General features: G+C 40.9%; 1 protein-coding gene across 3 annotated transcripts in view; it reads left to right on the top strand.

The window, feature by feature from the left end:
• ABCC4 (ATP binding cassette subfamily C member 4) overlaps positions 1 to 15783 on the top strand; it is a 319962-nt gene that overhangs the window by 185596 nt on the left and 118583 nt on the right. For all 3 annotated transcript variants that reach the window (XM_030813558.1, XM_030813557.1, XM_030813556.1), the window contains one exon: positions 7101 to 7180. In XM_030813558.1, coding sequence (XP_030669418.1) covers positions 7101 to 7180 — 80 coding nt within the window. The remainder of the gene's footprint in view (positions 1 to 7100; positions 7181 to 15783) is intronic.

The following is a 15783-nucleotide window of genomic DNA, read 5'->3' as shown; positions in this document are numbered from 1 at the left end:
TTTGCCTCTCATCTTTCCTTTGGATTGTGCTTCTGCTTCATATTTTCATTTCTTTCACAGACTTACAGTCATTGGGAGTGGAAACCTGAATGATTGGCAGCTAGTCCTGGGACTACAGGCATGTGCCTCCACGCCCGGCTAAGTTTTGTATTTTTGGTAGAGTCGGGGTTAGCTTCACTAGCTGTGGAGGGTTTCTGAGAAAAGCAGCACAGTTATCCATAGCTGGTCCAGTATAGATAAAGGCACTCGCATTAGTGGCAGGTTCGTGAGAGCTACATTTGTCAGCAAGAGTTTCATGGAGGAGAAAGGGCTATGGCTGAGATCCTGGTAGGTGGAGGCAAGCAGGGACCGAGGACCTTCATGACAGGTGGATGGAAGACAGAGAAGGTCCCCTGATGGGAACAAGGACACATGGCCAGGAGGAATGGAGGGGAGGTTAGGAAGAGACCTCTCTTCTACCTCTTCTCTCCTCACTGTTTCTAAAAACTTAATGGCTTTGATTTGACAGATGAATGAATAAGGATGTAAATGAGATTATTTTAAATGAAAAGTAAAGACATGCTGGTAATTATGTAAAATAAAGATAAGTCAAAAATGACTTACAAGTTTTCATGCTGTATGTTTAGGCATAGGTCTAAGGTAGGGTTTGAGAAGTTAGGCGTGGGTTGTTGTGGGCCAATTTCAAAGGATTCTGTTTATTTAGATGAGCTTAAGATGTTTTGTGGGATAACTGAGTGTCTGAGTAAGCCCTGGGCTGGGAGATCAGGAGTACAGATAAGATTTGGGATGCATAAGCAAACAGGAAATCTTTGAAATGAAAGTGAGCAAAGTTCGAGAAGAGAATCAGAAAAAGGAAAAAATGGTCAACAGATTTATCTTTAGAAAAAAATCAGAGGAAGCAAAGGATATTGAAGGAAGTTGCCCTGAAGAGTGGGGTTTCTCATTCCTCTTCTCTCTGCTGTATGGAAATCCCAGAATGGCTTGGCAGAGAGTTCCCACCCCGTTACGAAACACTGCATCACCTTGAGCAAGATTGGCTTTTGTCTTCGCATCTCTAACGTGAAGAGTTTGGTCTACAAAGCGCTGTGAACATTTCTGTTGCCTGCAGAAACCTTTCTTCAGAGGCAATCTCTATGTGAAGGTCCCAATGGATGTAAGGCCCTATGTTTGAGAGGGGAAGGGCAGCGAAGGGAGGAGATGAGGTGTCTGGGGTTGGGTATGCTTGGCCGCCTCTTCATCCTCTGTCTCATTCTTTAAGATTCTTCAAGGCAGAGTCTCAGAATCTTCATAAGACAAGGTTTGAGGCTGGGTGCTGTGACTCATGCCTGTATTCTCAGCACTTTGGGAGGCCGAGGTGAGCGGATTTGCTTGAGCCTCAAGAGTTCGAGACCAACCTGGGCAACATGGCAAAACCTTATTTCTACAAAAAAATTTAAAAATTAGCCAGGCATGGTGGTGCACCGGAGGTCCCAGCTACTTGGGAGGCGAAGCAGGAGGATCAATTGAGCCCAGGGAGGTCAAGGCTGCAGTGAGCCTTGATTGTCCTACTATACTCCAGCCTGGGCAACAGAGTGAGACCTTTTCTCAAAAAAACCAAAAAAACAAAAAAAAAACCCATAAAGTTTGAATGTTATTAGCGCTGGGGATCCTTCACACCCATTTAAGCTCTATAATCCTACAATAATAATGCAAAGAACACCTCACCCATGTGAGCTACTCTAGAATTTAGAGAATCCCTTCATAATCATGATCTCTTTTATCCTGGTGATCTTTGGCCCTGTGAAGTACTGCAGGCAAATATTATCAGCTCCATTTTATAGGTCAGGAATTTGAGTGTCAATATAGGTTGGGTGAGTTGCCCTGTATTGCTGAGTCCTGTTGCTACTGAGCCTCCGAAGAGGACAAGTACCTCATGTCTTGTCCCTGCCTCATTTTCTCTTTCATGCCTTCTGTGAGCCTCTGCCATGTTGATGGCTTGTTCTGATGAGATGTACCGAAATACTGGACTTCTAGAGCTCCTGTTTGGTTCTCATTTTGGTCTAAGCAGAGTGATGCAGGATGTCCAGGCTGGCCCATCTCCTCAAATGGCTTCCTCCCCTACCAGACCACAGTGTCATGGATGCTGTCATCCTTCTCAGCCTAGCAACTGTCTCCAGGCTCCACCCAACAGCCTGTACTCTGGACCAGTCTGTGCCCCGCCATGTGGCACCACATTGTACCTGGAGTGCACAGGTCAATTCTCTCAAAACCATTTGATAGACTCTGCTCTTTGGGACGGACTGCTTGGATTTACATTCTACTTCTCACATCTCAAGATGGTGGTTCCCCCATCCTACCTTTGCCCTTTGCACACTCCACCTACCATCAACTATGGGTACCTGAGAGTCCACCCTTTCTCTGTACTTCCAGCTTCCAATTCTCTGCAGGAATATCTGAGGCCAATTCTTTCTTTCTTTCTCTTTCTTTCTTTCTTTCTTTCTTTCTTTCTTTCTTTCTTTCTTTCTTTCTTTCTTTCTTTCTTTCTTTTTTGAGATGGAGTCTCACTCTGTCACCCAGCCTGGAGTGCAGTGGCATCATCTTGGCTCACTGCAACCTCTGCCTCCTGAGCTCAAGCAATTCTCTGCCTCAGCCTCCCATGTAGCTGGAATTATAGGCGCCCACCACCACGCTCACCTAAGTTTTTTGTATTTTTAGTAGAGACAGGGTTTCACCATCTTGGCCAGGCTGGTCTTGAACTCCTGACCTCGTGATCCACCTGCCTCGGCCTCCCAAAGTGCTGGGATTATAGGCATGAGCTACCGCGCCTGGCTCAAAGGCCAATTCTTATCAAAAGTATTAGCTTTCAGAACCATCAGTGAAGCTATATGTGTGGATACCTATAAAGAAGTTTACAATATTGAAGACTTCATTAAACACGTCCACTTTTACCTTCAAGGTCAGATGTGGCATGACCTAATGGGGTCTTTTTTGTTGATACCTAGGACCATTTTTGTGGTACAGAATGGGCTCACCAGGAAGGAATGAGTGGCACACGCTACATCATGGGTGAACCTCAAAAACTTGAGATACGGGAAGGAAGCCAGACACAGGAGATCACATATTGTGTGATTCCTTTTCCATGAAAGATACTGAAAAAGCAAAGAGGCAGAAAGTAGTTGCTTGAGGCTGGGGTGGGCATAGGGAGGCACTGTGAGTGGCATGAGGGATCTTAGTGGGGGCATAAAAATGTCTTGAAACTTATTTTTGGTAATGACTGCATCACTCAGTAAAGTTACTAAAATCCATTGAATTGGATACCTGAAATGGGTGAGTTTTGTGAGATGTAAAATATGTGTCAATGCAAATATGCCTCAATATTTTCATATTTAAATGTACTTTTTTGTTACAAAAAAGAATGGGGCTCACAGTAGACATGGGAACTTACAAGTTTTAGATTGTAGTTTGGTTATAAGGGAATTGAGAAGTCTTAGTTATGGGAGAGGTATCAGAATTCCGGAGGTGACTTTAACTTCAGATTAGATTCTAGAATCAGTTTGTAAAATAGAGTTGTTTATGAATTTGTATTTTGACAAAAAGTTCATTAACACCTTTTATAATATTCTATCTTGTGGAAAAAAGTTAGGAGGAACCTGACTCTGTCTGTGATGTTATGACTTCAAAGGAGCTCTCTCTCTCTCAGAGGAAAATTTTAATGTGCTCATAACTTATTATAGACCCTTTTCAGATATTTTGGTTGTTTCCTGCTTCTGATTTGCCAAATAATGCCACATTGACCATCTTTGATGCACTTATTAATGCCTTGAGATACTTCTTAGAAATTGAATTTTGGGGTCCATGGGGATGCACTCTCAATAGTTGTTTATTGTCCAGCTCGCAAAAATCTACCTGTGCCATCATGCAGGATTGGAGTGATGTGGATTTACATTAAATGTGAGTCCAAAATGTGATGTGGCTGCAGGAATTTACTGTGATTGTGGGCTTAGTCATGGGATATATCCTGACCCTGAGATATGCAGATAATACCTAGGGTATTGGTTTTAATCCTGGGTACCAGGCATTCAGAGAGGCTGGCTACCTATGTGCTGAGGCAATGGCCAACATGGGACCCTGTGTGTTATGAGAGATAATTGAGGTACCCAAGGGATAGGTGCCTGTGAGAAGTCTGGAAAACTTGTGATTAACTTTCTTCAAGTAGTTGAAGAGCTGCCCTGTCAATAGAAATTCGATTCACTTTGTATGGTTGTAAGGGCAGAATCAGCAGCAATGGTTGGATGTTCCCGGAAGGCAAGATTCGGTTTAATGTAAGCAAGCCTTGTCTAACAGAACAGTCCGAAAATAGATTGGGTCTCCTCAGGAAACAGTGACTCCTCTTCTCTCGACATCCCTGGAGATGCTCCAGCAGGGGCCAGATGTCATTTGGATGAAGAGGTGTGGCATGTGCATGGAGGGAATTTATCATAAGTGATTTGGAGACCTCTGGGAAAATGAATGTGAGACTGTGAACTTGACATCACAGCTCTGATTATGACAGTTTACTGCGAAGGCAGATGAAAATATTCTGGCCAGGTGCTATGGCTCACACCTGTAATCGCAGCACTTTGGGAGGCCGAGGTGGGTGGATCACCTGAGGTCAGGAGCTTGAGACCAGCCTGACCAACATGGTGAAACCCCGTCTCTACTAAAAATACAGAAATTAGCTGGTCATGGTGGCATGTGCCTGTATCTCAGCTACGCGGGAGGCTGAGGCAGGAGAATCGCTTGAACCCGAGAGGCGGAGGTTGCAGTGAGCTGAGATCTCCTCCAGCCTGGGCAACAGAGTGAGACTCCATCTCAAAAAAAAAAAATTTAAACTTTTATTCTTTTCGCAAACACCGGTCTTTGAATTGTTTCTTAGAACAAGGAAGTAACTATTGAACCTTCTAATCTTATACTTTCTACACTCAGATCATTGTTGATAAGAGTTTTGATTTCAGCTGATCTTTGACATTCTGTTCAGTTGTTGGTATAGCTGTGTGAGGAGGTGGGCTTTCTCAGTTGTTTTTGTTTTCCTTGTATTTTATGCTGTTTTCCAACCATGAGTCTTTCAGATTTTAAGATGCTCCCAAATGGTCAAGATAAGGGGTTGGTTTTCACGTACTACTCATTTATGTAGCCTTTTTATCTTTTTTTCTTCTTTTCTTTTTCGTAGAGATGAGGTCTTGCTATGTTGCTCAGGCTGGTCTTGACCTGCTGGGCTCAAGCAATCCTCCCACCTCTGCCTTCAGAAATACTGGGATTATAGGTGTGAGCCCTATACCTGGCCTATCTTTTTTTTTTTTATTTGAATATTGCTTTCAACTTTTTAAAAGCTGAACCGTACTTGCAATGTTTCTGAATATTGCCTATGTTAACTTTTCCATTTAAGAAACAATTCATATTTTAATAATTATGTCTTTAATTTTTTAACTTATATTTTCTTTTTTCTGGTATTGATACATTGAGATAAGAAAGACAACAAACAAAACCCATAAGTATCTGTCGGAAAAATACTCATGTAACTTTAATGTTTCTTAAGTACAGCCGATAAAATAGTAGCCTGACCTCTCGCCCTGCATAGCATGGTCTGGCAAACAGCAGAAGGGCCCCCGGGAGCTGGTTGGAAATTGAGGCTCCAGCTCCTCCCCAGGGCCACTGCATCAGGACCTGCATTTGAAAAGTTGAGCTTCCTCCCCGGTGGCATGCTACAGAACCTGTGGGTCATAGTCGTCATCACACCTTTTTGGTGGTTTTTTAGCAGCCATGAAAAAGTACCTGGCATTGTGCCTGGGCTTTTTTTTTTTTTTTTTTTTTTTTTTTTTTAACAGGCATGAGCCCATTTAATCCCTAGGACAACCCTCTAAAGGAGGTGTTATTAGAGGCTCAGAAAAGTTGTCACTGGGCCTGCCAAAGGTGTCACTGAATGATGCTTTCTGGAGTCTGCATGTCCGAAGCCTGAGACAGGAAAATTGAGGTGCAGCTCCAACTTGTACACCCTGTGCTTCTTGGCCAGCTGGATGCCTCAGGAGAACTGCAGAGGCTGCATTAGCCTCAGCAGCAGGAGGCAGCTTCGTCCACAGCCTCTGACCATTCACGGTCCACTTGTGGCCTGGTATAAAGGCCCCAGGACGAAGTCAGTCCTGACAAACCCTAGGAGGCCGCACATCTCATCTGTAAGCAGGGCTTCCAGAAGCATTGATTAGAAAAGAAGTTCAGAGGCCTAGACACACACACACTTCTCAGGGGTCACCTACATCCACACAGGCTGTGTGTGTATAGCTTACATTTTTTTGAAGGAAATAATTTGAAAGAATAGATATTTATTAGAAACCAGGTTTGATCTGTTTCTGATGCCTTTATGACATACTGTTTTCTTGGATTCTACTCGACAGGGGAAATGAAGTCAGTGCTAAGCAGTGATCTTCAATCATTAAATAATATTTCTGTTTTCCTGCATAATTTCCTCTTGTGTTCTTAGATAAGACTAAGCCTGTTTTTGTCATACTGTTTGCACATCTGAAAATGACAACTTGTTTGCCAGTAGTAAACTCACAGCCTGGAAAATGATAGGATCCCAAGTTTCCCCAAAAATGTGAGGTATAGTCAAGCAGGCTGGGAAAAAAAAAATACAGAGGTTATCATTATGTTTATATAAAAAATATACCACTTAGCAAAAGAAATTCTGACAAAGCAAAATTAGTGAAATAATTAGGATCAATTTATGTACATTCATCTACCTACTTTGCACTTGGATTGAAGTCCTAGATTTGGTCCTAAAAGGAGGGAACATTCTAGAACCCACCAATCCCTCCTGATACTGTCACAAGATTTTTTTCCCTTAATTCTTTTAAAATCAGGGCCACATTTCAACTCCCTGCCCGCTGCCATTTGATGATATTTTTGTTTCTCTTTAGGTATCGTCCTATTTTCTTTTTCTTTACCACTGACATCGGCTTATTTCATATGAATGCATAATATATTAAATACGTATGCATTTAAAATATTGTTTTGATTTGTTTGTGAATTGTTTCTCCTAAAGGGTCTATCTGGGGAAATGAGTAATTTTTCATATCCTGTTCTTGCAGGAAGAATTTTAAATCGTTTCTCCAAAGACATTGGACACTTGGATGATTTGCTGCCGCTGACGTTTTTAGATTTCATCCAGGTAACGTTGAGAGTAATGTCAGGATATCAAATGGAAAACGGAAGTTCCTATTTTTTCAAGCCCTTTTCATGGGGTCTGTGGGTGGGACTCTCAGCCTGGCTGTGTGTAATGTTAACTTAATAAAAGGCCATGTTTGTAAAAGAAAGGTGCGGTTATAATTCAGAGGCTAAGTTGGCGTGAGTAATACCTTGTGTGTGGGAGTGGCTATACAGTCGTGTCAGGGTTAGTTTGAAGCAGCTTCATGCTTGGTAAGTGGCTCTCCGTCTGCCTCTAGGTATCTGGCGTGGATTTTGCTTTACTGTGAACACATTTCATAATATAGAAACAATCACCTCTCACGGAAAGATAGCCTAGATTAACTAAATTATGCATTGTATTACCACAAAGGGCAAATACTTAGGCACTTTTTTTTTTTTTGGCTAGAACCAGGTGTGGTTACTTACAAAGAAAAGATTAGTAATAATAAGGTGAAAATAATACTTTATTAACGAGGACAATAGAGAGCAGTTATTGTGGATACAAAGCCTTTAAAGGCAAGGATATCTAAGCCAATTTGAGTACAGGATCAAAGTCAACTCAGAAAATGTCTTTTTTGTTTTCACACGTTGATTGCTCTAAGTCTTAAGCTGTCTTTAAAAAAAAAAAAAAAGCCAACAATCCAACAGAAATACCTTCTGTAAAGCATTGCTTTTGTTTGTGAACTTGAGGCTCTAAAGAATAATGTTGGGTCATCTCATCTCTCATCTCCTTATTCAGTACTGTTGCTCATGTGGTTTTATTTTTTCCTGTTGTTTAATTTTGTCTACTTGTCAGTGGTTCAAGCTGGGGCACTTACTTTTCCCCAAGTGTTTATTTTGGAAATGCATCTATTAAAAGCTATACATATTCCAAAATCTCAGCTGCTGTTGCTAACACTTTATGAAATTTGAACCTCTTTGACTTTTTCTAAGTGCCAACTTACAATAGTTCTAATCATTAGCTGAATTTAAGGCCATTAAATAGAAATACTATAGTTGGGGTCTGCAATTTTGGGTTGATCCTGTGGTCCCCCTACCCCTGCTTTTTTCTCAATGCTCAGATGCTTTAGATCTCCTCTGGAGCCACTGTTATAAACGGAACCAAAATTACTTAATTTGGAAAATTAGCTATGTAAGAAAAATCAGGCTTGAAATGCTTATAGGAATTCCTGTTCGTCACACAGCAAGGCAGCAAATGAGCATGTGACTGCAAACAGTATAGCCCATGGGCGAAGGCATCCACTGTTTACCGAGGTGAAGTAAGCTGAGGCTCACAGGTGGATTATTTTTACTGCAAACAAGGACCTCTGATTTTTTTTTTTTCTTTTGCAAACATTTTTAAAATGTGCCCTCCTGGGTTTAGCTATATTATTTATCCCTCAGAAGCCGTCACTAAAAGAGTTGCCCGGTTTTCATAGAATGCAGATTATTGTCTGTACACGTTTTGACAGGGATTGTTAATTACCTCGAGAAGATTTTGTGAAAGTTTCTGTTTCTTTGCAACTGCAAGCTAGGCAGAGGTTGAGCTTCCGAAGCTGGCTGGCCCACTATGTGCTTAGCAGAGTGAGCGGTCATAATTAGAATCCCTTGTGTGCTTTGTCTCACATATGGAGGGAGAGGGATGGATGCTACTTGATGTCAATATAAAACATTTCTTAGCAGCATGAGGAGGGAAAATTCCAGTCTCGTTGTACTTCTATTTAACCAGAGAGAAAAGGGCGTTTTTTATTATCCCCTTTATTATCTTGGTAAACTTAACATTGTGGAATCCTACTGGCCCCAATTAGCTGATTTCTTGAATCTACAGCACAGGTTAAATCCTAATGTTATTGTCTCCAAGAAAGGAGTTTTATCTAAAGGATAACTCAGTTATCAATTATGATAAAGATCTATTGTCACTTGTTTTGTTTGCAGGTGTCTTTAATAAGGCTTCCCATAATCCCTTCAGGAAGAAATATTTTCTCCTTTTAAAAATAGTATTAGCTAAATATAAAAGCTCTGGTCCCTGCCATTGTTGTTGATTCTTTGAGGGACATTTCCCAACATTCATTGTTTAAATGGTTGTCAGGAAGAATCAAGTGAAACGTGGTAAACAATGCGGTAACTGGTTCATCTTACTTTGTGTGCCAAGCCTTTCTCCCAGGGATTTGCATTCGATGAGTGGGCTTTTGACTGAGGTATCGCCAGGATCATTTTGAAGTATTTGGGCCTGTTGCTATATTAGGAAGTGAAAATTTTTATTAAAGCCACACACCCAAAAAAATGCATTTAACCTGCCCTCAAATAAAGGCCAACAAAAATCTAAGTGTAATTTTTTTTTTTTTTTTTTAAGTTGCCTAGGCCTCTGTAAGGATGAAAACAGCCCAGTGCTGTTCTGGGACTCTTAATGGAATCATGTAAACTTAAAATAAACACTATTATGGTAAGCACATAGAATGAAAACTAATTTTCCAAATCAAATACATTATATTCAATTCATTTTCCCCAATCAACCAAATGTTTAAAACCTGTTAGTTATAACAGCAATCTTCTGGAAATTAATTAGAAGCCTATTAGCTCTGCTAGCTGAGCCGAATGAAGGGGGTTGCTCGGTACATTTCTAAGTAGTCTCCTGAATTAAAGCAAAGCAAGGTCAAAATGACAGTTAGCTTTGTTCACCTCATGGCTTTGCTTAAAGTCGTTGATCTTTTAGGGGGGAAGGAGGGAGGTGTTTTGTTTTGCAAAGGAAATTTTGTCTACTTTGAGTCAGTTCTGTGATAAATTTTTAAAATTTATTTCTAGTACCAGTCGGGTGAGCCATACAGGAAGCATGATCTTATCTGTGTGAATAGTAGCCTTCTCCATTGCATGGGCATCTGAAATGGAGTTGACTTTTAGGCCTCTTGTCTACTGCATCAATTCTTCTACAGGGTTTGTTTAGCCCCTTTCAAAATTCAGATAGTAGGAAATTTCCTGGATGACTTTGTGTTTAATATCATTAGCAAAACATGCTTCGGACATCGGGGCCCTGGGTTTTGTGGCTGTCATCAGGTTCTATGGGTAATAAACATGCTGCTGACATCAGAGGCCCTGGATTTTGATGGCTTTCATCAGGTTCAGTGGGTAATAATCACAGTGACTAGCAGTTCCTCCTAAGCCCAGAGAAACTCACAGAAAGTGGGGCCTTCTCAACCCAGCAGCTGAGATTGACTGAAACAATTGAGTTTAAAAAAACTGGGAATTTCTTTGTCAAGATGTTACCCTTGGTGTTATCTAGCTGACTGACCTACAGGGGAACTATGTATCATCTGAACCAACTACGGATGGTATTCTTGAGCCAGAAAGAACTTTGGCAGGATGTATAGTAACAAATAGAATGAAGATTAAAATCCACAGCAAAGTTAGGTATCTTCATGAAGAGGGAGTTGAAATTTTGCACTTACCAGAATGTTCAGACTAAGACTGCTGAGTTGTTATTCTTACTAAAGCTGAGATTTAAAATCAAATAGCTATAGAAATAAATAATGTAGTTGCATTTATCCATGTGACTTTTTTTTTTTTTTTTTTTTTTTTTGAGATGGTCTCACTCTGTTACCCAGGCTAGAGTACAATGGTACTATCTCAGCTCACTGCAACCTTCGCCCCCCAGGTTCAAACAATTCTCATGCCTCAGCCTCCTGAGTAGCTGTGATTACAGATGACTGCCACCACTCTAAGCTAATTTTTGTATTTTTAGTAGAGACAGGGTTTTGCCATGTTGCTCAGGCTAGTCTCGAACTCCTAACCTCAGGTGATCCACCCACCTCGGCCTCCCAGAGTGGTGGGATTACAGGCGTGAGCCACTGCACCCGGCCTCATGTGACCTTTTTAATCCAGAGCATTCATGTTTGATTACGTTTTCTGTATGATGGTGATCGTTTTATTGGTTTTGTAAGTGGGAGTCTGGAACCGTGGACCATTGGGTCAGAACTGAACTGTTTCCAGTTGAGTTTGCTGAAGACTGGAGGGGTAGATCTGAGAGGAGAACCCTCTGCTTGTGGCTTGATGTGTAGAATGTAGGCTCTGTAGAAGCAAGTCTGAAACCATGCACAGATTTTATTACTCTCCTGATGAAATTGCTGAGATAAGGAAATTCTGGTTTACATGTGACCAGATTTGCTGGCCAGATAGAGGCAATTAACCTAACTTTGATTTTTGGACTTCAACAAAATATTTGTGTTTGCGAGTTTTCATTTGTTTTTATATAGTTAGCTGTTGGCATTCATTGCAAATGGGAACAGTGACACCAGTAATTTAAAAGTGGGTGTCATTCGCTGTCCTGTATTAAGGGAAGAAACCCAGAGGGGCAGTGAGGGTAATGTGTCACTTTGGAACTCAAATTGGCTCAGGTGTGCAACAGTAGTGAATAAAGAAAGGTGAGGATTTTGATTAGGCCTTTTGGAAGGAAAGCCAGAATTAAGGGAAGTTTTTGAATATATCATAAGATATAAATATATCACTGGAAATAAATAACTTATAGAATACAAATGAACAGTCTGCAAGTTACCTCAAGGTTGCCATGGGCTAATCAGATAATTTAGCCAAGGCTGGCAGTGCACATCTGGCTTATAAAGGGTTGTTCAAACATGTTTTTCTTGTTTGCTTTTTCAAAAATTCTAACAGCTTTGAACATCTACAATATATCTAAAGCCAAGTCATTTATGAACATAGAATGGCTCTTCACAGGTTAAAACTGAATATCTTGTTTTCATAAAGAATTGAAATACGAATAACATAAAGATCTTCATCTAGAACTCATGTTCTTTGAATAGGAATTTGGCATTCAAAACAATATGTTTACATAAATCAACAAACAAAAACACAAAGGTAATAGTCAACATTCACATTTTAAAGTGCTTGATTACTTCCTTTTTTTTTTTTTTTTTTTTTTTTTTCTGAGACAGGGTCTTGCTCTGAAGCCCAGGCTGGAGTGCAGTGGCGCAATCTCAGCTCACTGCAGCCTCCACCTCCCGGGTTCAAGCAATTCTCATGCTTCAGCCTCCCAAGTAGCTGGGACTACAAGTGTGCACCACCACGGCCAGCTAAGTTTTGTAATTTTAGTAGAGGCGGAGTTTCACCATTTTGCCCAGGCTGGTCTCTAATTTCTGACCTCAAATGATCCTCCTGCCTCAGCCTCCCAAAGTGCTGGGATTACAGACGTGAGCCACCGCGCCGGGCCGGAAGTGCTTGATTACTTCCTAATATCAGCACCAATGCCAGCATCATGAATCTCTTCTTCCATTTTCTTAAAACGATAATTGGATTAATAGGTACCCTATCTATAATATTTGTGTTTATAATATCTTATTAGCATTTTAATTAGAAATTTAATATTAATGATTTGGAATCGGTAGTTTTCAACAATTTTAATAGTACAAATTTATTTGTAGTATTTGATGGGCAGATATGGTGTTTTGTGACTATATTTACAACTGGATTTATTTGGGAATATCTCAAACTTTCTCCCAAAAGGAAAACATTTCTATTACAAATATGTGACTTGTGAAAATAATTTGTAATTCTTTTCAATATATCTCATTCTTTTTTGTTTGTTTTTTTGTTTTTTTGAGACAGAATCTTGCTCTATCACCCAGGCTGGAGTGCAGTGGGGCGATCTTGGCTCACTGCAACCTCTGCCTCCCGGGTTCAAACAATTCTCCTGCCTCAGCCTCCTGAGTAGCTGAGATTACAGGCACCCACCACCACACCTAGCTAATTTTTGTGTTTTTAGTAGAGATGGGGTTTCACCACGTTGGCCAGGCTGGTCTCGAACTCCTGACCTCAAGTGATCTGCCCGTCTCGGCCTCCAAAACTGCTGGGATTACAGGCGTGAGCCACCGTGCCTGGCCAATATGCCTCATTCTTATTACATGTCTTCCTTTTTATTTTTTTCCCACCAGCTTTTTATTGAGCTCCTACTATATGCTGAGTATGCAGAGATGGAAAAGATAGAGCCTTTATCTTCATCCACCTGAGAAGCATTTATTGAGTATCTCGGGTATACTAGGCCCCATGTTGGGCTTGGAGATACGGGGCTAAGTGAAATTGAATTCCCTTCTTCTATGAGTTTACTCTATTGGGAGGGACAGATAGAAAGCAGTTGCCATGCTGTGTGATAAGACTTAAATAGAAGGGATACTGTAGGAGAGAATGGTTAAGGTCTCAGCATGAGACAAATTTCCAATCCTAGCTCTTTCACTTTAAGTTCAATTATGGCTTCCTCCAAGACTGGCCATGCAACACCTAATGCTAGAGTGAGGACTCAACCCCTCTTCTCACAGTGCAGCCATATATTAGAATAAATAACTAAATAGACTTGTTTTGCTTTGCTTACCTTTGATTTGTGGCTACAAAGGACATACAGAGAGCAAAATTCAAATTTTCTGGCCCTTAAATCTAGTCTCTCTTTTAACTTTTGGAAAGAAACTATGTGCATGCCAGACTGTTGGCGCCCGTGTGTGTGTGTGTGTGTGTGTGTTTGCACACCTGTGGCTCACCCTCAAATGTACCCTTCTAATTCTTCATCCTTTAAGGACCAGCGAAAGTCTCTCTTTCTCATTAGTGATGCTTTTCTTTACCACTCCATTCTGTAATAAAACCATCTCTAGGTCCTATAAAAAAGAAGGGATCATATAACACCAGGCTGAGCACTGCTCTGAGCATATTTCACTTGCCCCATCTCGTTTAAACCTCACTCATAGTCATTGAGACAATCAGTATTTCTTGGACACCTCCTGTATGCCAAGTACTTTTCCAGGATCTAGAGCATGGAGCATTTAACTGGGTATCAGCTTCCAGGAATTGGCATTCTAGTGCAGGAGGTCGATAATAAACAGACTAATAAACATAAATAATCTAAGTTGGTATAGTGCTAGTGTGTTCAGCAAAGGAAAGTGTTTGCTAATGACTGGACCAGCATGGTCAAAGAGGAGGTGACGTTGAGTTGAAAAATAAGGAAACAGCCATGCAAAGAAGATATGGGGGCAGGTTGAGGGAGGGGCACATTGTATGGAGGAGGAACAGGTACCAGGTCTCCAGAAGGGAACCAAGTGGCATTTCCACAGGAAGAGAGATGCCGAGCATGAGCAGGGTACCTGTAGTCCCAGCTACTTGGGAGGCTGAGGCAGGAGAATCACTCGAACTTGGGTTGCAGTGAGCCAAAATCACACCACTGCACTCCAGCCTGGGTGACACACTCTGTCTCAAAACAAAAAAAAAGAAAAAAGAAAATAGATTTAATGGACTCACAGTTTCACATGGCTGGGGAGGCCTCACATGGTGGAAGTCAAAGGAGGAGCAAAGGCATGTCTTACATGGCGGCAGGCAAGAGAACATGTTCAAGGGAACTGCTGTTTATAAAGTCATCAGATCTCAGGTGACTGATTCACTATCACGAGAATACCACAGGAAAAACCCAACCCCATGATTCAGTTACCTCCCACTGGGTCCCTCCCACAACATGTAGGGATTATGGAAGCTACAGTTCAAGATGAGATTTGGATGGGGACACAGCCAAACCATATCTATCACTAAGTCTCTAATAATAGATTGTCATCTAGTGCCCACCCATCTCCCTCTAGAAAGTCATATAATGCTCATTTAATATGAGCCTATAATATTTTAGATATAAACCTTTCAGAAATTGTGGTACTAGCCTTTTTTTTCTTACCCCTTGTGTCTTTAGAATTAAAGGTAGACAAACTTAGTTTCCTTTCCCCAAAATTCTTTTAGACATTTTGAGTGGTCTGTAAGATTCCCAGCTGTGGAGACTACTCATTTAAATAACTTTATTCCTGGTTTTATGATAAACCTGGTCTCCAACCCAGGTACCAGAGAAATTGTGACTGTTTTTTAGATGTGAGCATCAGGAAGCTCAGGAGAGAGGGGACACTAGGTTTTCTTTTCTTTCTTTCTTTTTTTTGAGACAGGGTCTCGCTCTGTCACCCAGGCTGGAGTGCAGTGGTGTGATCTCTGCTCACTGCAAACTTTGCCTTCCAGGTTCAAGCAATTCTCCCATCTCAGACTCCTCCACAGTAGCTTGGACAATAGGTGTGTGCTACCACGCCTGGCTAATTTTATTTTTTGGTAGATATTTGGTAGATATGGGGTTTCACCATGTTGGCCAGGCTGGTCTTGAACTCTTGACCTCAGGTGATCCACTCACCTCAGCCTCCCAAAGTGCTGGGATTACAGGAGTAAGCCACCACGCCCAGCCTATATCTTTATCTACAGTATTTTGATGCACCTTTGTTCAGGTTGTGATATATATCTATAGATATCTATAGATAGATATCTATAGATATCTATATATAGCTCTGTGGTAATACTGTATAAACAAGGAAGAAGAATTAACTGTGGCAAAAGCAAAGGCACGTTTCTCTAGTTACTTTTAAAAAATAACTTTACATTAAAACTTTGTAACAACTGGTGATTGATTGTACATTGTACTAATATTATTCATTAGAAGTGCATTCTTTATAGAAAGTTACATAAGTATACTGAAGAGTTACATTTAAATACTATATATACAGTACACAGCATAAATATTTTTGTGAAATAAAAACACCT

Source organism: Nomascus leucogenys, chromosome 5 (assembly GCF_006542625.1).
Source record: "Nomascus leucogenys isolate Asia chromosome 5, Asia_NLE_v1, whole genome shotgun sequence".
Classification (NCBI taxonomy): domain Eukaryota; kingdom Metazoa; phylum Chordata; class Mammalia; order Primates; family Hylobatidae; genus Nomascus; species Nomascus leucogenys.
This window is presented reverse-complemented; position numbering and strand designations above follow the sequence as displayed.